The sequence below is a fragment of the Barbus barbus genome (genome assembly GCF_936440315.1).
Source record: "Barbus barbus genome assembly, chromosome: 25".
NCBI lineage: Eukaryota > Metazoa > Chordata > Actinopteri > Cypriniformes > Cyprinidae > Barbus > Barbus barbus.
The window spans coordinates 16,927,084-16,950,208 of NC_136753.1; the positions used below are offsets into that span (position 1 = coordinate 16,927,084).

Genomic DNA, 23,125 nt, shown 5'->3' on the forward strand with positions numbered 1-23,125 from the left:
TGGAACACCACTCTGTCAATCAAATTCAAGGGCTAGAAGTAACTGTCGTAAATAAATATTAATAATGAATAATAGATGGGGACCCTTTTGCTGCAAAGCAGAATTATGTGGAAAACACTGCCATGCATAATGTTAGCAATACTTTGCCAATATAAGCTTCTTTTTACCATTCCAATAAAACTACTTGAATCTTATTCTAGATACGATCTCTTTAGAAAGATAGTAAGAGAGAAAAAGAATCATGCTGTTGCTTGACATTTATTTCACTGTTTCTGTGGCTTTATCAGATGAGCTCAACACATGATTGCACAAACAGAACACATGTATTTTATCACATATCCTGCTGCTAACAAGAGGGTTTGTCAAGCATCAATATGTGTCAAGCAGGGAGCAAACACAGAAGCAAGATGCAAGGAAAGCAGAGAGCATAGAGGAAGGATCAGTAGATCAAGAGTAGAGCACTCAAGCTGGATCTCTGCCCATCCATCTCATGCTAAGCAGGAAACCAGGAATATGACACCAGACACAATACACAATAGGCAGTTCTATCTGGCAGCATACTAACTGAACCTCATAAGTGGCTAATTTGGAACACTCTACATAGGCAGCAATCCTTCAACGACACAAATAGCATGCCACATGGGAGTGATAGTCTAATAAGCATAAAATACACAGCACACACAAATATTGAGTAAAATGAATGTAGACTGAACTAGGTGATAGGTACACTGCTTCAAAATATTAGCCAGTCCCACCAAGATTTTATGATTTTTTCCGTTATTTTTGCTATTAAAATTTGTATATTTTGTGCTGGAAATTTGCAATTTTTTTTTCGGGTGTGCGTCAGTCAGTGGCTATCGAATAGTTCACCTAAAAATATAAATTCTGTCATTAATTACTTACCCTCATGTTGTTCCAAACCCGTAAGACAACAATGCAACTACCACGTTTAAGGCCCAGAAACGTAGTAAGGACTTCGATAAAATAGTCCATGTGACATCAGTGGTCCAACGATAATTTTATGAAGCTACGAGAAAACTAAAATGACAACTTTACTCAACATTTCTTCTCTTCCGTGTCAGACTTCGGCGTGGTACTCTTGTGAACGCTTGTCGACTGGCACAGAAGAGAAGAAATTGTTGCATAAAGTCATTATATTTGTTTTCTTTGCACACAAAAAGTATTCTCATAGCTTTATGAGATTATGGTTGAACCATAAAGTGTGCACCAAACTGACCAGGCATCTCCTTTATAAAATTCTCTGTAGATTTCATCATAAAAGTGTACGTAGGCACAAAAGCTAGATTTTGCACACGCATAAAAGTGTTCAGATTTATAAAAACCATGCCTACCCCAAAACCTGCGTAAAAATTCCTTTATAAATCCCAGTCAGGGGAAGATTGTGCGTACGTGCATCTCCACTCCTTCCCGAAATCACCATATATGAAGCTTACAACGCCTAGTTTTACTATACATAAACTCATCTGTATATCATGTCTATGCATATTCCCATCCACGTGACACCATGTTTAACAAAGGTACAACAAATTAAGGAAATATGAGATAAGGACTATAAATGCCATTTGTGCCATACACATTCATTTTTATTGCTAAAAATCATCCAGTATTCTTGTAATGTTTTAGAATAAATACATCAAAATATCCATAAAATCCCATCACTACTCTTATAAATGTGTTTATTTCTAAAGATTTATTTTGCCTTGCCTGCCATTTTGGATTTCTTTTTTTTCCCACTGAACTCATCTCAATGTTTGCATTTTCTATAAAGGACAAATGCCACAGTGCCTTAGAATTTGGAAAACTGGGTATTTTAGGTGGCAGCATAATTAAAATACTTAGACATTAGATCAGCATTTGCATCCACGATGCCTTAAAATGCAACCCATATAAGAAAATCACTAGGTTTTGGATCAAAGCATATGTTTACACACTCAAACACTCCACAACCAGAATTCTGCAATATAAATTCAAAACTATTGAGTCTGATAGTGTTCTGCGGTTTATATTCAATATTTTATGTTAACAGTCAATTTGTATGGGCCTTGTGGTTACACAATCAATCTATTGCATTTCATGTCTTCATCATGTCAGGCATTGGCAACAGCCTCTATCAATTTTTAAACAGCTCTGTGAGCTCAATGTAATGGGTCCAAGGCCACAGACCATACTGCAGCACATTTAAACAACAATCTCATCAAAGAAAATAGACTGAAGAACGTTCAGGTGGAGAGTTAAATCAGAGTGCTGATAAAGGATCAGCTTTACACATACCATGTGCTGATAGAAAAAGTATGTGCTATATCTACTGGGATGGAGTGTGCTGAGCTAAGTGGGGATTTTCAATTTATTCTCTAAGGGACTCGCACAGGAATTTTGAGATAGACAAAGGAGCACGGAAAGCAAGGAAAGTGTCAAAAAGTTGAGAAACATTCAAGTTATGCAAATGAGAGGTGAAAAACGCTGGCCAGAAAGCTAATAGTCATGATGTGAAGGAGTGACCGTCAAAAAAGTTTCTGATGTATTTACGCTTTACATCACATTGTTACATATTACTAGTATTTGCACACTTTTCCTCTAGCTAGGTTAGTAGTAGTTTACAAAAAAAAACATGAACTTCTCAAATTTTCATTTTGAACTTCACTTATAATATCTGCCACAAATCAACAACAAAAAGTGACAATGAAGTGCACAATGTCTTTAATGCGTGATGACAGTACACATGTGTCTTTGTGTGCATGCGAGAGTAAGACGAATTTCCTAATTTCCTTGAAAAGTCTCCTGAAAAACACAAACGTCCTACAAAAATCTTTAATCTTCATGTGTCAAAAAGAGACCTTTGGTTTACCTCCTTAGATAACCCTCAAACACTGCTTCCAAATGTCATCAGGCATTGATATTCACCAGCTACTGTGTACTCCTTTGTAAGATGCATATGTTTGTTAGCTCAAGTTTAGTAATAATGTGGGCCTTATAGTAATAATATTCTAATATAGTAAATACTGGTTTCTATGTGATGTAAAATTATGGTTATTAAACATTTACATTTGGTTAATCTTGAATATTTGGTTACATCCTCTGTAATAAGGATAGTGTTTTGCAAGGTCAACTGACATGACACAAAAGACCACAATGACAAAAGCTGTTGAAAACACTACAAGACACATACAGGAAATCAGGCAGCATGCAAACCAAGAGGAAGCCAGAGATGATAAAGAGATCTGCACAAAATAGTCAAAAAAGAGTGTTGAACAAGTGAGAATATGAGTAAGAGAGACAAAGGAAATGCAGTATATCTTCACTGTTTATCTTTACAGACACACATCTTCCTACAGTCTGATTGTCAAGGAACACTTTGTATGGTTTGATCACTGACTCAGCTCTTATCTAGGGACAATTTCTCTGAACCTCTTCATCTCCTCTACGTTTCTTTTAACTTTCCCCGTTCCTTTCCATGTCATTTCCTTCCCAACCTCAGGGATATATATCCACTTCTTAACGTCCTTGTCTTCACATATGCTTGCAACAACCATTATAAAGCCATTTTAGGCAATGACCATCATATTTTAAGAGATGGAGTTCCTGAATTGACTAGTTGATTCAGTGACTCATAATGACAGTCACATGCTTCACTCCTGAACTCCTGAGTGTTTGGAATGAGCCAGTTCAATGACTGACTCATTAGGTTTGTTCCAATTTATGTAGTTATGTACTATTCTGTTCCTTTTTGTATTATAGATAGTGCATTTTTAATATCCAGATGATGCATTTATTTAACCGAAAAAATAAGTTTGGGGTGTTGAAATCTTCTTGCACTCGAGAGTCGCAACTTTCCTTAAGCTGAAGAGGAGCCATCAGATTTCAAAGCTGGATGACAAAATAATTTTACAAAATTCATACACTACACGGAAGAGTAGTCCAAAGCATAATGATGTGGACACATTAGTGAAATTTCATGAGCGAAAATGGTGAGTTGTTTTTTGTTGAACAATTTGTTGAACAACAGTAAATGTCAAGTGCAAAATGTATAATACATCATTTGTGACACAATTATTAATTCTACTCAAAGACAGTTACTTGTTGCCACCTAGGGGTGTAAAGATATAACCTTAATAAAGGGTCACTGAAAAATCCCCAACATCAGTGCACAGACTGACAGTTTTCTAAAACATGCAAACACAGACAAGCAGAGTGATACAAGTAACACAAGTGGAGTAAATATCAGCCTTCTTGGTGCAGTGCACGACAAATCACACAGTATGTCAGAATACAGAATTATAAATCAGCCCCCAAAAAAGTATATCCACAGGTGACCCCCAAGGATCTATTCTGGGTCAATTGCTTTTTACATTGTATATCAAAGATCTTCCATCTGTTTGTCTCAACACTAACACCCAAATTTATGGGGACAACACTTATTTATATTTTTGGAAATATGTGATTATGTATCACTAGTACTCACCTCATTAGGTGACACAGTCAGAACGCTTCGGCTTTTCCTCATCTTCTGTGAAGTTTTCCTCTCCCTGTCTTGCACAGGGCTGCTCCGCTGACACTCCTGCACAAAACATCAACACAAACCCACACAATCAACTCTCACAGCAAAGACAGAAAGAACAGAAGAAAGAAAAGACATCTGACCTTGCTTGCTCGTGAGAGAGATGCCTCAGGGTAATGTTAAGATAGAGAGTCTTTCGCTATTCTTCAGTGGTAGTGATAAAGAGAGCAGCACAGTTTGTCTGCAGTCTGACAGTGACAAGCATCTCTTAAACCCTCACAGCCACCTCTTTATCAGCTTTTGCGCTCAATGTTTTTTCCAGCCTGTCTAAACTGACTTGCAAAAATGATGTTAAGAAGAAATCCCTGTGCAGAGGCTGTTATGGAAGCATTTTTACATCCCTTGTGTATGATTCACTTCTGTAAAATATGAATTCAAACAGCAGGGATTTACACCCTAAAAACACATGGATCAATATTATTTATTTAAAAAGCAGTACATAAGGGTGAAGTGTGACATTTTTGGGCCACTAATGGTGCCAAACGAAACTGCAAAAATACCCTTTGTTAAGCCACACCTTAAAACTGTTAGTGACCAATCCTACATTAGCAACTGTTGCCATGCACCATTTTGCTCTTGTCTAATGCAAGTCTTTGAATGATGTGAATGCTTGAAAATCTGCAGTTCTGCAGAAATTAACCAAAAATATTGTAAATTATTGCTGCTGGGTCATTTATTACTGCTAAAATGTAAATAATAATAAAAAAATTACAATAATGTTATTGTAATGTAATTGTAGTGAAAAGATGGTACCCTATGTTTGTTTGTCTTAAGTTAGATGCATGTTATGTTGTTTTTCTTTCAAACAAAAAAAAGATAGATATGCATACTTTGCAATATCATAACTTGTTCCCACATATTAATAATTTTCAATCACTTTTTACTGCTTTATAAGTACATTTTACTGAATTATGCTAGTTACATAAGTCTATAGTTGAGATGTTCTGGGGTGGGTCATTCTGTAAACAGTGCAAGAGAAGGGTCATTTAGAGGATCCTGCTCTTCTATGGTCGTGTACTGAATAATAATTATTATACAGATGGGCTGTTTTTTTATAGCTGAGCAAATATGTGACTCTGAATGAATGAAATATTGCAAACCAGTTTGAATATGATTTTTAAAAAGCAACATTAACCAGCAGGAAAATAATACATTGACAATGTGCTGTTGCTGTAAATTGGAGCTGCTCAACTGTAAAGACACCAAATGCTTTTGAAAATTAAATTTAAGGAACTTTCTATGGAAGAAGAAAAAAACACTGTCTGAATGAAGCATGTCTACAGGTCAGAATGCATCAGATTTAGAAAAGAAATACATGCTTGCTCTGCACAATCTCTACAGTAGTTTACAGTCAGCTCAACTGTCATGTGCCAGTCTCATTCCTCTCTTTCCTCTGTCTTCTTGTCAATCTTTTTTTTATTCTACTGGCAAAATAAAAAACAACAACGACACTAGTGTTTTATTTCCCCCTAAGTAAACATTAATGAACTTGGCTGAACATCTTGTTTTTTATTTAGTCATCTAGCCACGTCTGTCTGCAGCCACTGCCAAGGTTCTCTCTTCAGTATCTCTTTAAGGTTGTGTTCTCTTGTCAATCCGTCAGCCACTTTGCCTAGCTCAATCCAAAGACACTGAATGCTACGGACAGTCCAGGCCGTGGGGAATTGGGAATTTGGCAGCTGTCTCTCAACAGCTGAAAGCCTGAAAAACATGACTTTATAACCACTTTCTATTGATTTGACCTCTGCTTTCTTATCCTGTCTGTTCAGTGTGCTCTCAGCATCCTGGCCATACTGACACTAACCAGAGAAGGAGTTAGATGGCCTGTCAAGTCTAATGGTAAGTAAGAGCTTGCTTTAAATATTGCCACTGTCACTGAATTCATGCAGCGTGTAAAGGTGTCTAACGGCACTTATATGAGTCATTCATCCTTAGACACTTACAAGGGGGATTTCCAATTTTTTTGCCCAGTGAGCCCCAAAAAGCATTATTTGAGATTTAAATTATTTCAGGTGGCTTTCAATGTGGAAATGTTCATTTTTAACAACCAATCACTTGATATCAACATTTCATTGTGTTTCTGAAATCTGTGAATGTCTTGCAACTTGATTTGTTCAATACAAGTACAAAAAAAAAATACTTCACACAACTACGGAAACACATTTTTGAGTACAAAATAAAACCGGTAACTGAGATAGAAAATAATGTAAAAATATATGTAGATATAAAATTGCAATTGTGACACATGGTTCTAACTCTGACAATAACATCATTATTCACATGCCACAGCTGATTGGTTTCTTTTCATATCAGCAGCTTGCTACTTAACATTCAAATATTTGGCTAGTGCTTGCAGTAGCAGTTGCAGCGCTCTTCAGAAACCCTCCACCTTCCCCAGCTCCACATGTAGATCAGCTACAAGGTAATTTCATGTATGTTATATATTGGGGTTATTTCATATATGTTAAATGTGCAGCAGCAATAGGTTATTTCTTACCAAGAAATTAAACCTTAAAGGTAAAGCTGTATAAAAAAAAAAAAAAAGAAAAAAAAATCATCACCCTTTGAGCTTAGAGGTTCAAAGTGGTCTACACTTTCAACTAGACTGTTATCAGAAACTCTTGGAATTAAAGGCCCAGGAGTCTGGCAAACCTCTCATATCCATTCAGAATGGATGCACATGCACTGCAGCATCAGGAAAAACATCAGCTTCACAGATACTCCACAGTCTGAGGGCCCAATTACCTATTTGCCTATTCACCTCTCCCCATTCAAAGAGTAAATGAATGATAAATGTGTTCTAATATAATAGTGTAGCTGCTGCAACCTGCACAATCACCAGCCCACAAAAGAAATGGAGGTGAGTCACTGCCAGCTAAATTACCATTCCCATTAAATCAATATACGCCCCTTACTGATTACAAAGTCTTGTACAGATGCAAAACAAATATGTCAGCATCTGTGGATCTCAAATCCTGTTTTTCTTTATGTTCTCACATAGACCTTGAGCTCAGTTTCACACTTGTTTGTTATCTGGTTTATTATAAAAAATATTTGCATTTTGCATGGATTCAGATTGTATTGTCTTTGTATTCATATTCAATTAAGCAATAAACTATCAATAATAGATAAATATCTGAGGGAGTTTTTCTTGTCACTGTTTTTTTGTAAAGCTGCTTTAGAATGACAAGTATTGTAAAAAGCACTTCACAAATAAATTTAATGGATTTCAAAATAAGATTTGTTTTTTCTTCGACACAAAGGTTAAGTTTGTTGTTTCGCTCTTCGCTTGCTTTGCTCACTTTCCAACAACAATATTGCGCTTTAAAACAGCCTTACATGCACTGACGAGTCTATTCTCATTAGACAATCACATGAAAGGGTTATAATATTTGATGCGTCCTTTGAGCAACAGCACAATCTGGTCCCACTGCTGTCGTTTTGCCGTTCTTCTGTGAAAGGCTCTGACATCCTGAAAATAATAACTGTGAATAAAGCTCTTCTTTTGCCAGATGTTTTGACATACGACAGGCAGCATGTATAATGCCCCTTCAAGCGAATGTACATACTCTGAGACAGAATGTTTCAGTGGTTAAACACAATTAGTTACAGTCTGTTTGAATAAAGCAGAACCAGCAACAACTCTGAACAAAACTGTTTCTATGAGACAAAGTATTGATTTTCACCATTATTATACATATATAAACAAAATAAAATGTTTGAAGAAAAATAATGTTTTTGCATTCTGCTAAAAGAATTTCTGGTAACACTTTACATAAAGCCTTAATGTGTAATGCATTATAAAAGTAGTTTTAATGCATTAATTATGCCTTGTAATGCATAATGCATTGTACAATCTCAAGAATAATTTTAAACACAGGGCTGCCACTAACGACTATTTTTATTTCGATTAATCTATCGACTAATTTGTCGATTAATCGATTAATCTAAACGATTAATTTCCCACACAAGAAAAAAATCAACAATTTTACTTAAGAATATTTTATTAAACTAAATGAAATCCAAATTTCTATGAAATCCTTCTTTTAAAGCAAAAGTAAAGTGCAACATAGAGTGCAAGAAGCAAGTGTCCATCTTATAGTCCAAATCACTGAAATCAAAGTTCAGTATTATAGTGTAAGAATGATAATGAAAAATTATAATCAAAAAACACTTTTTAAAGGAGTATTTACCAGAAATATTATTTACCAGAAATTATTTAGGTGAAAAATGTAAATGTGCAGTATTGCTGAAAAAAATTAAATATATATATATATATATATATATATATATATATATATATATATATTTATATAAAATCAATTAATTGGAGATGCTTTTGATTATTAAAATTTAATGGAACCATTAAAATGGAATCCAGAAAATAATGGAAAACAGAATTTGGTACAGATAAAACTGTAAAACTCAATTAATTAGACAGGCTTTTTGATTAATAACATTTTATTTAATCATTAAAACAGAGTATAGAAAAATGAAAATGGCAAAAAAAAGAATAATTTGGAAATAAAACGGATTTCATAGGGCCCAATAATTATAATTATTTAAATTTTTTTGTGGTAATAAATGGCTTAAAATACATATATAATAGCAATGATGCAATAATAATTAGTTCAAATAAAGTATCAAAAGCAAGAAATCATATGGTTTTATTGAACAAAACTGTTAAAATACATAATTTATTATAAGAGCTAATATGCATTACGCATTACAGTAAAGTCCTGAGCCAAGGACCTGATGATTGTTTTTACACAATACTGCGCGATCTAAACCTTGTTTAATAATGACCAAGTGCCCTTTAATTCAAATGTCCACTTGAGTGAGGGTTTGAGCTTTTATTTTGAAATCGCGATGTATTCTCCTGTGTTTGTGTAAATGTATAAATAATTTACCTTACAAATGTGATGAAATTGCGCACGTTGCGTTCCCAGATGAACGTTATAATAAACCCAAACTCAGCATGCAGAGATGAGTTTGAGTCGCTCCACATGTAAATGATAACAGTTTCTGTGGAAATACTGTGAACGGAGCCTCTGTAAGATGCACGTGCTTAACTAACTTACACGCATGGAAATAATTAAACTGCATCGCATATAATTATTTAATTAAATCATAGCGTTTGTGAATTCACAATTCTGCTTAATTAGAGGGTTTAATATATCATGCAACCTTGGAAAATAGTCTAATAATGTGTTTTATGCATTCTCGTCCGTGCAATGCGCCACTTCCGGTATTTTGCCGGTTAGTCGACACTAGCAAAATGAAGTCCATAGGTGTTTCTCAATGTCAAGGATACGTCCTTGGCAGGACTGGTCCTTCCAAGTCACTTCCTTCAGAGGCTAGGCGAGGCTCCTCTTAAGCATTCGGAGAACACGTAAATGGAACAGGCTAGCAAGTGCATGTTATTGCGTCATTACGTCAGTGAAACGGTCCGCTTTTACTCTGGACAACTTAACTAAGTTAGTCCGGTTCAGTTAGCTATCAATAACGTAATTTCTAGAATTTATAATATCAATACGGTAGTAATACTTTTTAATACAAAAATGTTTTTTAAGTAATTTGTAATTTGTAAATATACTTAAGTTACATTTGAACGCATATTGCCCCGTTGGCGCTCCGACTCCGCTAACGTCCAACATTTTGAATTTTTGAGCAAGATAGCAAAGCTGCGCGCATAGGATTGTGGGTGATTTTAGCGCGCGAAGAGCGCGAAGGCTACACTTATGCATCCTTTCCTGTGTATGGGATATTTTTTGAACGAAGGACTCAGTCCTTGGTTGAAATTCCGAGGATCCTCGACATTGGAACAGTCCTTCGACGGATGTCGATGACGTAGCATCCTCGAAATTCTGGCTTCCGAGGATCCTTCCTTGACATTGAGAAACGCCTCGTGATTTGTAAAAATCGACTAGTCGACTAAAATCGACGAATCGGGACAGGCGTAAACCACAGTTAATACATTATAACACTAATCAATTCATTGTTACACTATGCATTTTAAATTCAGTTATAATTATTTACGACAAGATATAATGTATTATAAATAATCATAATGCATTTTACCTTTTAATAGCCCTTTATAATGCATTATACATAAAGACTTTAAGTAAAGTGTTACGGAATTTCATTTCTAGTCTATCATTTATATAAAAAAATCATAAAGTGTATTGCCAATTTTTTTTTTTTTTTTCGTTTGTACTGTACTAAAATGTCAATACCGGTTTTATTATTTTCTATTATTTATCTGTTTTAGATTAAAAAAAATAATAAAAATTAATAAACTTCTCTGCTCTTTCTCTCTTTTGAGTACAATCTACACACACACACACACACACCACTTTTTAAATATTCATTCATGGCAGGTATAAGCAGATATTATTATTTTAAATATGTATTAGCAAAACTCCTTATATAAAAATATAAATCTTTTCGGTAATCTAGACTTTCCTTCATTGCTCCAGTAATCATGATCTTGGAAGTGAGTTTGACATTTATACTATGCTCAATTTGCAGTTTTGTAGATTTACTTACAACAGTAAAATTAAAACCATAAAATGCCAGCAGGATGTTCTCTGCATGAAATATTTGTTTTAAGGAAACTGCCAAGCTGTAGCTGTTTCTAAAGTCACGCGCACCCATTTGGACATCAAACCAAACAGATATTAATTACGGTTGGATAATGGGTATTTAGTGTTTAATCTGCCCTAATGATCAAGACTCAATGAAAATGACTTCATAGTCACTGGGCTGCTCTCCCCTCCAGTGAGGCAATTTAGGTTTCCTTAATAACCTGTGTCTGTAGCAGGGGATTTCTTCTCTCCTTCTCCAGTATAGCAATAATCCAGAGTGTAAGAGGAGAAAGGCTTGCGTGTATCGGGGAACACCAGCATTTCTATTGAGCTTTAAAACTAAGAGGGAACCTAGAGATATAAATAAAGAGACAGTCATTAGTTCCAATATTAAAAGTGACTTTTTGAGGTAAATAATCCCAAATTTGCTTACAACAAGTGGACACAGCAAGCAACACTAGTTAATTTGAAACACCTCTGCTCAATTATTATCATGACAGGTAAAGAGAGCAAAACACCTCCAGAGAGAAGCAAACAGGTGGTGAAAGGACATCTTTTCCCTACAAGCCGTAATGTTCCTCCATTAACCGTTTGCAAAGCTCTTCTGAACTGAAGATTCACAAAGAAAACTTTAACAGGGCCAAGGGGCATCATACAGTTTTGGTAAAGTAATATTAGGTTGATTAGACATGAGTGCTCAGAAGATACAGTAAGTGTATAAGTCTAATAAACCCCACCTTGAGAATATTAGATATTTGCTTCACAAAAAAACAGACCTTCCTTTTCCAAATACTCTCTTAATCTGATGAGATTTTTGTATGAGCAAGTCCTGCAACAGATGGTATAACCCACACAGAGCCCTGATCTCAACCTCATCAAGTCAGTCTGGAATTACATGAAGGGACTAAAGCAAGTGGGAAAAATGCCAGCCACAAACCATAGATGAACTATAGCAACATTTACAAGATGCTTAGAACAACCAACCTGCAAATTATCTTTAAAACTATATGAAAGTGTACTGTTTTGAAGGCTGTTATCCACAACTAAAACAAAAACTATTAAAAAAAAAGTATTCATTTTAATTTATTAATTGCACTGTACTGTGCTTCTTTTCTACTTATGGCTGACTTTTAAATGAGAATACAAAATGAGAATATATCACACAGCTCAAACCTGACATCTGCTGAAAGTTCAAATAACTTACAATTTTATCAAGTTGTTTACAATGCCATTACATTCATCCAAGCAATCTATCCAAGCAAATGAAGTCCGTTAACTTCCCGATTAGAAAAGCTCTTTCAGTCCAAGGTGCTACTTTGCTTTGCAGCTTGCTTAGATTTTAAAGTGTGGTTAATGGTCAGCCATGCACCAGTTTTATTTAACCCAGCCCAGATAACATCCCTCAAAAGAAGCCTGACATCAGAAACTCCAGTCTGCAAATTATGCTTGTGGCGAATGCTTTTACATCACACAGCGTGAGCGGTGTGCCAACACCAAAGCAAAGAACAAGAAAAAAGCAGCAGCAAGGAACAGATGCTGCACTGTTGTATGAGCAAAACGTATCATTAGAAAAGTAAAGACTTTTAAAAAAAATAAGTGACAAGTATTGGAAAGGCAGAACTTTTTGTCACTCAATAGTCGACAGTGAAACAGCACAGGAGCTTGTTAAACACACAAACAAGGGCTCCAGGACTCAGGAGGAAATAAGTTTGTGAAAGCTGTTCCAGAGCGTATCTAAAGCTTATCAAATTTTTAAGGTGTCATCATCTGATCTGTTAAAAAGTTAATGAGACTTATTGCACCCAGCGGGTCTGGTGATGGTAGATCTGTGTCTTTTAAAGTCTTCCCTATAGAGCAGAAACAAGATCCTGGACGTCAGAACAACACAGGAATCAATGTATATGAAGGTACCATGGAAAATTTCCTGTTTGTTGAATCTAATGCGTTGCATACAATGGATTCCCAGCTGACATAATCTCGCCACTAGACACCAGTCACACTGGCTTTCTGCTCTCAGATGGGACATGGGTGAATACAAACACCTCTTCCCTTCGGCTGCTTCTCCAAACTGGAGTTCTGAGTACAGCAGTTCGGGACACCTTTCTGGGGAACCAGTACCAAGAATTAGATAACCGCATCAGACAATGTAGTTTTTGATTAGTTATACATGCTATCTTGTTATTCAAAACCTTTTTTAGTTTAAGGACTGAGCTTTTCCCACAGTTTTGACTGACAACCTTGATAATGTTTGCCTCTAACAAATGCTAAAAACTATACCATTTGGAGCCAAAAGCTTTTTTTTTTCTTTTTTTGCAAGCAAAATACAGAATGCTGCCTTTAAGTGAATCTCATATCTCACATCTCAGATTTAGGCATTGATTGTTAAGACATAATAATGCAGAAGTAAATCAAAAAATCAAAAGTATATTGTGACCCAATATAATTTGGGCTTTTAATACACACAAATAACTTTGAAAACTTAAAATTAAAGAGATAGTTGACCCAAAAATGAAAATTCTGCCATAAATTACTCACCCTCATGTCGTTCCAAACCCATAAGACCTTTGTTCATCTTCTGAAAACAAATTAAGATATTCTGATGAAATCCGAGAGCTTTCTCACCTCCATGAAAAGAAATGTAACTACCGCATTCAAGGCCCAAAAAGCTAGTAAGGCCATCTTTTATATTTTAATGAAGTCCTTACTACCTTTGTGGGCCTTGAAAGTGGTAGTTCTGTTGTTGTTTATTGGGTCAACTGCTGTTGTTTGAGGGTCATAAAGCTCTCTGATTTCATCAAAATATCTTAATTTGCGTTCCAAAGATGAAAGGTCTTACGGGTTTGGAATGACATGGCGGTGAGTAATTGATCACAGAATTTTCTTTTTTTGGTTAAAAATTATTCATCATTTCACTTATTTATACCTACCATCTAAACAAAATATTTGTGGTACATAAAGCAAACAGTGCATTTGAACGAATGTATGTGCAGTCACATTTTCAGAACATTTAGGACACAAAAATGTCCAATGTCTATCCGTCGTCAATAGTGTAGTAATACATAATACTGCTCAAGAAGTCACTTTCAAACCAAGCTGCTTTCTGCTGGTCAGTACATTAAATTTGTGTGACCAACTTAAACACATTCGAATATCTTCCGTCCTCATGTGGAATTCACTATTGTGTAGATTCCTATTGAAATGACTGGATTCCTCCAGCAAAAAACATCAGCGTTTATAACGACTATTTATAGCAAAAAAAAAGAAGAAAAAATTACTTTAAAAAAAAAATTGTGTACACTGCAGTCTCTGACCTCAAGGCGATTCAGAAAAGATGAATCACTGTCTGGCCAGGGGAGATTTTGGTATGGAGATAAAGGTTAGGATCATGATATTTTGGTAGAATTATATGTTAGTGTATATTAGCACAGTTTGTTATTTGGGATCTGATATACTATCACACAGTGACTTGTTGCTTACTGTTTAAACCAAACAAAAGACTATACTTAGAAATCATACAAACTGGTCTTTTAACAGAGGTATTGATACTGGCAATACTGACAGTGATAGTAGGTGGCATGAGAAAAAAGAAAAAGAAGTGATATTCTTACCCTTTTTCTAAGAATTCTTGTCATTTTATGCACAAACCTGACTTTACTGTTCCTGTATTTGTGTGTCTGTTTTACTCTTTTTTTTTTTTGCTTAAAAATGACACAGACTTGTTATTGTATCTATTAATTGGAAGCTGTGAAGCATGGCATTCATAATGAATACTAAAAAGGAAAACACTGTGAATGTGCTTCTTTTCAATCTATTCAACTTACAGCATTCAACTGTTGATAGCATTAATTATTTAAGCACGAATGCAGCATGTTCTGTTGAATGCAGTCACACATGAATCAGGTCAGGTTCTGCGATGTACCTTAAAAACCACTACAATGTCTAGTCAGTTATAGATAGAAAACACTGACATGAAAAGCCATCCAGAAATACAGTTTAGCAGAAGTGATGGAATGAGTTTTATGGTGTAATGAGTTTTCATCTAATCATCTTCTAGTTATATCCGAGACACAGGCAGGCAGACAACATGAGCAAATGGTAAGCACAATGCCACGTCTTTTATGAGATTTAACCCTTAGAGGCCCAAATATTATTATTGATGAGTAAATGAATGTCATTCTTAAATCTTAAATCTGTGCTGACTTTTTTTCCCCAAATTATACAAGTACAAATGCTTTCTTATTCTTAAAACTATTTCCCAGCAAGCTAAGAGGCTTAAATTTGTATAATTTTAACAGTGAAATATTCCTCCAGATTTCTGACCCCACTGTAAAGTACACTGAAAATGCATGTATAGACAGAGGCTCACAGCAGATGCTTTGACATTTATGATGGTCCTCTTTTATTTCTTTCTTTATTTAGATTCAATTATTTGTCTAAAAATAATATTTAATCACTGCACAACTTGGTCTCTGATGGTTAATGATGAATAAATTAGTATGCACGGTGACATATATTCAAACACGAATATGCCTCCCACTGAAAAGTTCCAAAAATGTGAAGTGCAGATTACTTACTTGAAAACCAGGCATTACTCAATATCTACGCCATATCAATCTATAGATCACTCTCTGATCCTAAAATTAATCATCCAGAGGCTAAACTTCAGTATGTGCAAAGCTAATGTTGCCTCTGCCCCAAAATGACACCAACATGTTTACTGACATCTAGTCATGCAAGTAATGCCTTTAGGGCTGTATTTAATTGCATTTCTGAATCATAGTTTCTCTGTATATTGCATCTGTCATTAGAAGCTATTTGTGCATATATATTAGCTGAGGCAGATGAAAGGTCAAACGAACATTGAAATAATTGTTTAAAAATTGCTCATAACATCCTGAACACTAGAAAATGCTTGCTTGTCTAAAAAACATTTTCAAAAAAATAAAGAAAAACACATAGCCTTTAAATGAGTTATCATTACAATAGTCTTTCAGTCATCAAGTTCATTGTGTTGTACAAGGTTTGTTTATTTTAGTCATCAATTTAACAAAAAAAATTGTAACTAGGAAATACAAGTGCTCCTAAACAAAACATAGAGTACTCTGGACATTAAGAAAAAGGATCTATTTAAAGAGTTTGCCTTCTCCATATCTTGCTTCCATTCTATAGTTGCATTTTCATGTAAATGTACAGCGGATGCAGCTGAAGGGAAGGCTGATTTCAAAGGACAAAGCTTTAGTTAGCTTTTAGTTAGAGTTGAAACGGAACCAAGCTGCCAAGCTGAATGGAAGAATTATGGCTGCTGTCATAAGCTCATTCCAAAAAGACCGGTGCCACCTCATCCACAACTAAGATTACATGTTGAGAAACACATATATTATAAATACTTTTCTTTGTGTGTGCATATATTTATGTGCATGTTCGTGTGGGCATGTGTTTGTGGGTGGTTGACAGGGCACGGTTATTTAAATGTCCAGATTTTTTAAATGAACATCATTATGAGCATATGGTGCGACAGAATGGCTTCTCTCAGATTTAAACTGAAATAAATACAATGAAAACAAATCCCAATTTACGCTGAAAATATCTTAAAGGAAGACAGAGTTAAACACAAGTCAAGCTCTATCGAAGCCATCTGTGGTCTGCTGTCAATTAGCGAAGAAAATAATGTCGACTTGCTAGTGTTGTCTAAAATCTTCCCATCCAATTACAAGACTTTACTGATCAGCAGCAATAAATCAACACAAATGGAAGATTCATGGATGAGTGTTAAAGGATTCAACTGCGTTAAAATGGGTTTCTCACAAGAGAAAAAAATCACTGAAGATTACTAAGATATATTAAAGAATAAGGCAGACATTAATTCACAATTATCCCTTACAGATGAGAGACTAAAAACAAAACCTTTTCATATTTTCTGTATTCGAGCCTAATAAGTAATATTTTTAGGTAGCAGGGCTGGGAGTTAAAATATTATATCTCAATAGTCTTTTGATGGCATTTGATATCATTATATATATATCTACAGTATATTTATGAATGTGTAGCTTAAGCTTTTTTTCTAATCAACTGTAATTTTATATATTTTTAAATTATAATAGGGGCCTATATTTCAATCGATAGTTTAATAGAGTTTAGATAGATAATATGTATACTTTTGTAACTGCACACGACAGAAGATATTCTGAAGAATGTTGAAGCACACTGATATTCATTGCATAGATATTTTTCAAAATATCTTCTGTCGTGTTGAATTCTAGATAGAAATAAAGTCATTCAGGTTTAGAAGGCCATACGAATGAGTAAATAATAACAATTTCCATTTATGGATGTACTATTCCCCCGTTATTGGCCAAATAAATGAAAAATGATTTAAATCCATTGTTATATTTACATATTACTAGTAAAATCACTGAGTACATACTATCAATATACACCATCTTGACCACCCCTATGTACCATAGATAGCACAAAAAAGAAGGCTGTGGGTAATGGAAAGAAAATAGCCAGACAATATCCAAGAGGAGACCATTTCTGGGGTTTCTACACCACCGTGGAAACCTTTCTGTCAGTGATTTCATTCTTTTTTTTATTCTCACCCAGCTTCCGTTATATACTGTCTTCTTACATTTCTGTGAAAAACACATGCAGTTTTCTTTTTGTCCAGCCATTTCATGCAATCTCTCCCACTTGCTTCCATTGTTTCCAGCCCAATTTCCCTCTCTTATCCTCCCACTCTCCTTTTCCATCCGTCACCTTCTCTTGTTATTTGCTCTGAAAGTGTATGGAGAAACGTAAAAGCAAAGACACGGCAAACAGAAGGTCAACAAATATTCTGAGATCATTACCTTTGAGCCAGCTGCTCCACCAATTTGAAGTCACCGGTGACTGGGAAAAGGACGAGGTGCTTTGAAACTGCGCTTTCCAACTAATTACAAGGTGTTTTCTGAAAATCCTCCCAAGTGGAATTGTCTGTCATCCATGCATTTTACTGCTTCCTACCTACTCTTTCAAATACACCCAAGTATTTCTGTCCCTTTCATCACATGTGCTTTTCTAATCCTGTTTTCTATTAAACTTACTGACGTTTCGTCTCATGTACTGGTGAACACCAGATGGTGCAAGTTGGCATATCTGACAGTATGAAAACAAACAAATTTAATACAATACTTAGAAATTCTTGTTCCATCACACCAGGGGTCTTCAACAGGGGGTCTGTGGCAGTACTGCAAGGGGTCTGCCAATTAGTTTACAAAAAACTGTGTTTAAAAGATATAGCATCAAGTTAACTTCAACCACAAGATAATAAAGCTAAAATCTAACTTTTTTATTGTAAAACTGAAATGTTATGTACAAGTAGGATTCTGCACTTCAAGAATAATTAATATGTAATATTTTTTATATTATATTATAATATAATAGCTATAGCTATATACAATAGCTTTTACACAATATGTAAGAGATATTCCCTATTCCTGATCTGCCTGTCTCTCTATCCAAAAAAACAAAAAAACATTCACACACTATATGAAAACCCAAAGCCACCGCCTGACAACATCATGAAATATTCATCACAACTAGGGCACGATTTCCATAGACATCTCAGAATGACACACTAGGTACACCTGGGAACAGCATGCCAAGCTGTTGGCTCTTGCCAGCAATTGACATTGTGATATAGTGCAATGGCTGGCAGAGAAGCATTCAACATCTGGCCCAGCAGAACCTAAGTAGCATTGGCTGGATTTTGGGCAGACTCACAGGAACATATGCTTTAGGTTCAGACACATATTCAAATACTCCAACTAGAAAACTTTAAATGAAAAAACATTCTCAAAATAGCCAACAGCACTATGTGTATTCATAAAACAGAGAGGCTGTGTAACAATTCCTTGTTCCGCCAGCATGCAGATCAAATATGCTGTCACAAAGGAATAGAGTCACAAAGGCTCTAACTCTGTTTCCTACATATTTTCAGTGGATGGCTTTAAATGCAGTATTTAGTTTGTCAGTTTAGGTTTGGGTAGTTCTGCATAGTTGCCAAAATTTTTATTATCCTAGACAAAACTGCATAGTGACATTGCACTCTTATTCGGTGACTAGTTCTCTTAGATAAAGGGACTTTAAAGGTTTGCATCTAAAACAAAAAACTAGAAATATGATTATTATTATTTATACTGTATATATACACACATACATTTTATATACAAACTCATTTTAGATATAGCCTTGGGGTCAGTAACATTTTTTTAACATATTATTTTTATTCAGCAAGGGCACATGAAACTAATCAAATGTGACAGGACATTTATAATGTTGTTTTGAACTTTCTATTCATCAAAAAACAATGTTTTATGGTTTCCACAAAAATATTAGGCAGCACAACTGTTTTAAGCATTGATATTAGGAAATGTTTTCTGAGCACCAAATCTGCATATTGATCAGAATGATTTCTAGGATCATGTGACATGGCTTTTCATTGTTTTATTGTGACATATAAAAACATTAATATAAATGTATCAACATCGTTTTAATTGTAATAACAGAATAATAGAATATAATAATATATACTATTTTTACTGTATTTTTGATCAAATAAATGCATTCTTGGTGAGCATAAGAGATCATATCAACATTAAACATTTGAATGGTAAGGTTTTTTGTGTTTGTTTGTTTTAACATATTCAATTTGTGTACAGTATAATATGACCTATGTATTAATGAGAAAAATGGCACTTTTATAACATCTGTACACAATCCCCCACAATTATTCTGGAAGTGTCTGGAATTCTGGAAGCTCCTTCCAGACACCCTGTGGAAAAAACAGGTTTCCTCTCTCCACACACACATGCCTATAACTCACCACAGAGTAAAACATGACAGCCTCTACACACCACATTATGTGCCCTCCTCCATTTCCTCTATGATTAAAAAGCTAAGTGGATGGATTTTGGGTTCAGTTAATTATCCACATGCAGGATCTGAAGCATTACTGGAATACACTGTTTACTATTTACATCATGCGGTCTCCTAAAGACCTCACTGATTAACTATAGACCTTAAACAAAGCATTTCAGCCTTTTAGAATCCAATCACTGCTGCCATTTGACTGTGAATTTTCTTTTTTTAACATCCACCTTGGTCCTTTTGGTTTCATAATATTCTCAGGGCCACGGATTAGATTTTCTTAGGCTTTAGCTTAATTCTGCATATCCAGTCTCTGCTTCCCTCTGCATTTATCATTTTCTAACAAAGATGATTTAAGCCAAACTGTGAACCTAGGATTTAATTTTAATTTTTAATCTGAATAATTGGTGTCCTAATTCATGGGCTGCCAAACCACAGTACATTCAGATTTTTTGCTTGTTAAAATACTTCCATGCATTAAAATCTAAAGAGATAATATGACTTCAGCCATGCGTCTGAAGCTGAGATCACGACAAATCATCTCAACAGCAGCTTTTCAAATCACTTTTAATTAGTTAATGCCATGGTGAATCAGGTCAAGCCAACACTGTGCACTGTGCTGCTACAAAAGAAAACTGTCAATTGATCGGATACAATGTCATGTACATTCAACACAAACACTGTGCTCAGTGGCTCTCAATTAAAAGCCACTTTAATCAATAACAATGGAGCACATTGTTTTTATCGAGTCAAAGCTTGATGTAAACCTTGGCTGCAGTTTTGGGCCTTTGGGTGATTTATGATGATTAATTAACACGTTAAAAAAAACATAAATAAAATACAATATTTTAAATATTTTAATATTAAATATAAAAAATAAAAAATTTCTGTATGTATTTTTTAACTAGGCCTAATTACAATTTGTAATTTCAAACAGTACCATAGAAATGTACATAACACATAAATGTCAATCAATCATGCAAAACATTCTCTTCAATACAAGCTAACACATGCATATTGAGACATATTGTGACAACATACTCATCAGATCAACCCTCATGTGTTCATACTTTATCTGGCTTCTCTCTGTTTGAGAGCCAGCCACCCTGACTAGCTTGCTAAAACATGCAAAAACACATTCGCGCGGACCATAAAAAATACACTAGATCCTACAATTCCATATGCAATCATCTCAAATCACTACTGAGCTATAAAAGTTCTGCATTTATAACATTACTTGCCAAAACTAAATGCTAAATGAGCTGCATATTGCCCAAAAGACAGAATTGCATAAGACCTCCAGTAGGCAAATAAAATAGATTAATCTTGATGTGAAGAATGATCCAATCATTCTGGCTCGAGTAGACTAATGAAAATGCCACTCGAACAGAGGCAAATTCACAGTTGACAAAATGCATCTACTTATCTCATCAAAAGAGAATAAAACTCAGCCTTTGCTACCGTAATAGATTTATTGAACTGTGTTACATAAAACTGAGTGGACCAGGGCCAGTGGTGACAAACATCTCCTGGCTAATACATGCTGTGATCCCAAGGTTTTGTGCAAAAGACTCAACACTTGGTTTGGCACATAAATAGGCTAAATAAAACAAACATTTGCAATGAGATGGCATCATGGGACAATGCTCTCAGGGTCTTCCCTCAAACAAACACCTAAAGAGCACATAATGGCAACTGGATTTAAGTTGTATAGATACACAAAGATCCTGTCTACATGAGAAGAGCATGTGTGGTAATGTCTTGTGAGAGGAAATGGTTATTTTGTCTTGTTATCTTTGAGGCAAATAACTTACAACAGAACAAAAAAGTGTTGTGTCATCCATATTTCAGTTTGCTCTAAAACCAACATGCTTGCAACCACAACCATGCAACTTTGCACAACATGAGCAGTTCATGTGTTTTTCCTTCCCAGTGGCCTGCCAGGCTGTTTTACTTGAATTCATTTGCAATCTAAACATGTCTGCATGAGAACGCATTTATAGAAACATTAGTTTTGTAATATCTTTGTCATTGTTTAGCCTTTCAATTACTTCTGTGAATCACTTTAGCGGTTCAAGACAATGAACATATTATGACAATCTTCAATAGAACAAATTATACATTTAAAACCTGTATTACAGCAATAACAGAAAATTACATAACTTTTAACCTTATGGTCATAAAGTTGAGAAAAAAGAAAAAGAAGAATATTAAGAACATGAAAACAGAAAAATAATATCAACAAAAAAAATCTCTGATAAGCCTATGGTGATATTAAGGCTGCATCTGTGAGTGTTTTTACAAACAGCTGAGCATAATTGCCTCATTAAAAGGGTCATGACATATATTTATTTAATTAATTTAATATGTCCCTTGAGGTTCGCTTTAAATGTTAATGAAGTTTTTTGCACAAAAGAGTAATATTCACAAATTCTAAAAATATCCAGAGAGATAGATAGAGATAGAGTCACTGCTATGAATGGCTAACATAAATGCATAGGAAAAAGTATCAACACCTTCAGCTATTGCAAAACTGTCATTGACATGAAAACACTATGAAATCCTTTACTTATGATTTGCGATGTAGCTGCTGTCAGATCTAATGCAGAGGCCACTGTGTCAGCTTTCAAAAAAAGTTTCTTTGCAATCCCTCCAACAATCTGCATTCAAATGCCACGAATAAACATATAATCCTCTGATATGACTTAAAATTCTATTAAATCATTTGTGCACAGAGGCATTTTAAATATGCCATTTAAACCAGACGTGTCAAAGCAAATGCTCCTTTACCCTTACATTCGTCCTGTTGTCAGGAGTAGCTTAGTCTCGCGTAGCCAGACCTTCAGACTGAAGGTCTGGAATCTATAGCAGGTTTCACTGGCCAAGGCCCGCCCATGAGGCCATTTGACCGACATATCAAACAAACAATCATAGTTCGTTTAGTTCATAGCGTCACGTTTCAGGGCGTAAAAATGTCGCCACAATAACAGACCGGTGTGTGAAACTCTCGGATGTATTTAAAAGATTCTATGCCGCGAACTTTAAATATTTCACA

The 23,125-nt window shown here is 35.0% G+C and overlaps 1 protein-coding gene across 2 annotated transcripts in view; it reads right to left on the reverse strand.

Annotated features, from left to right (window-relative positions):
• pde4ba (phosphodiesterase 4B, cAMP-specific a) overlaps window positions 1–23,125 on the reverse strand; it is a 142,032-nt gene that overhangs the window by 113,949 nt on the left and 4,958 nt on the right. The window contains exons 1-2 of one of the 2 annotated variants that reach the window (XM_079376700.1): window positions 4,660–4,687; window positions 4,481–4,576 (exon numbers count right to left, since the gene is read on the reverse strand). In XM_079376700.1, coding sequence (XP_079232826.1) covers window positions 4,481–4,522 — 42 coding nt within the window. In that variant the 5' untranslated portion in view covers window positions 4,523–4,576; window positions 4,660–4,687. Of the gene's footprint in view, window positions 1–4,480; window positions 4,577–4,659; window positions 4,688–23,125 lie in introns of those variants that run through there. The other variant, XM_079376699.1, reaches the window with a different exon arrangement.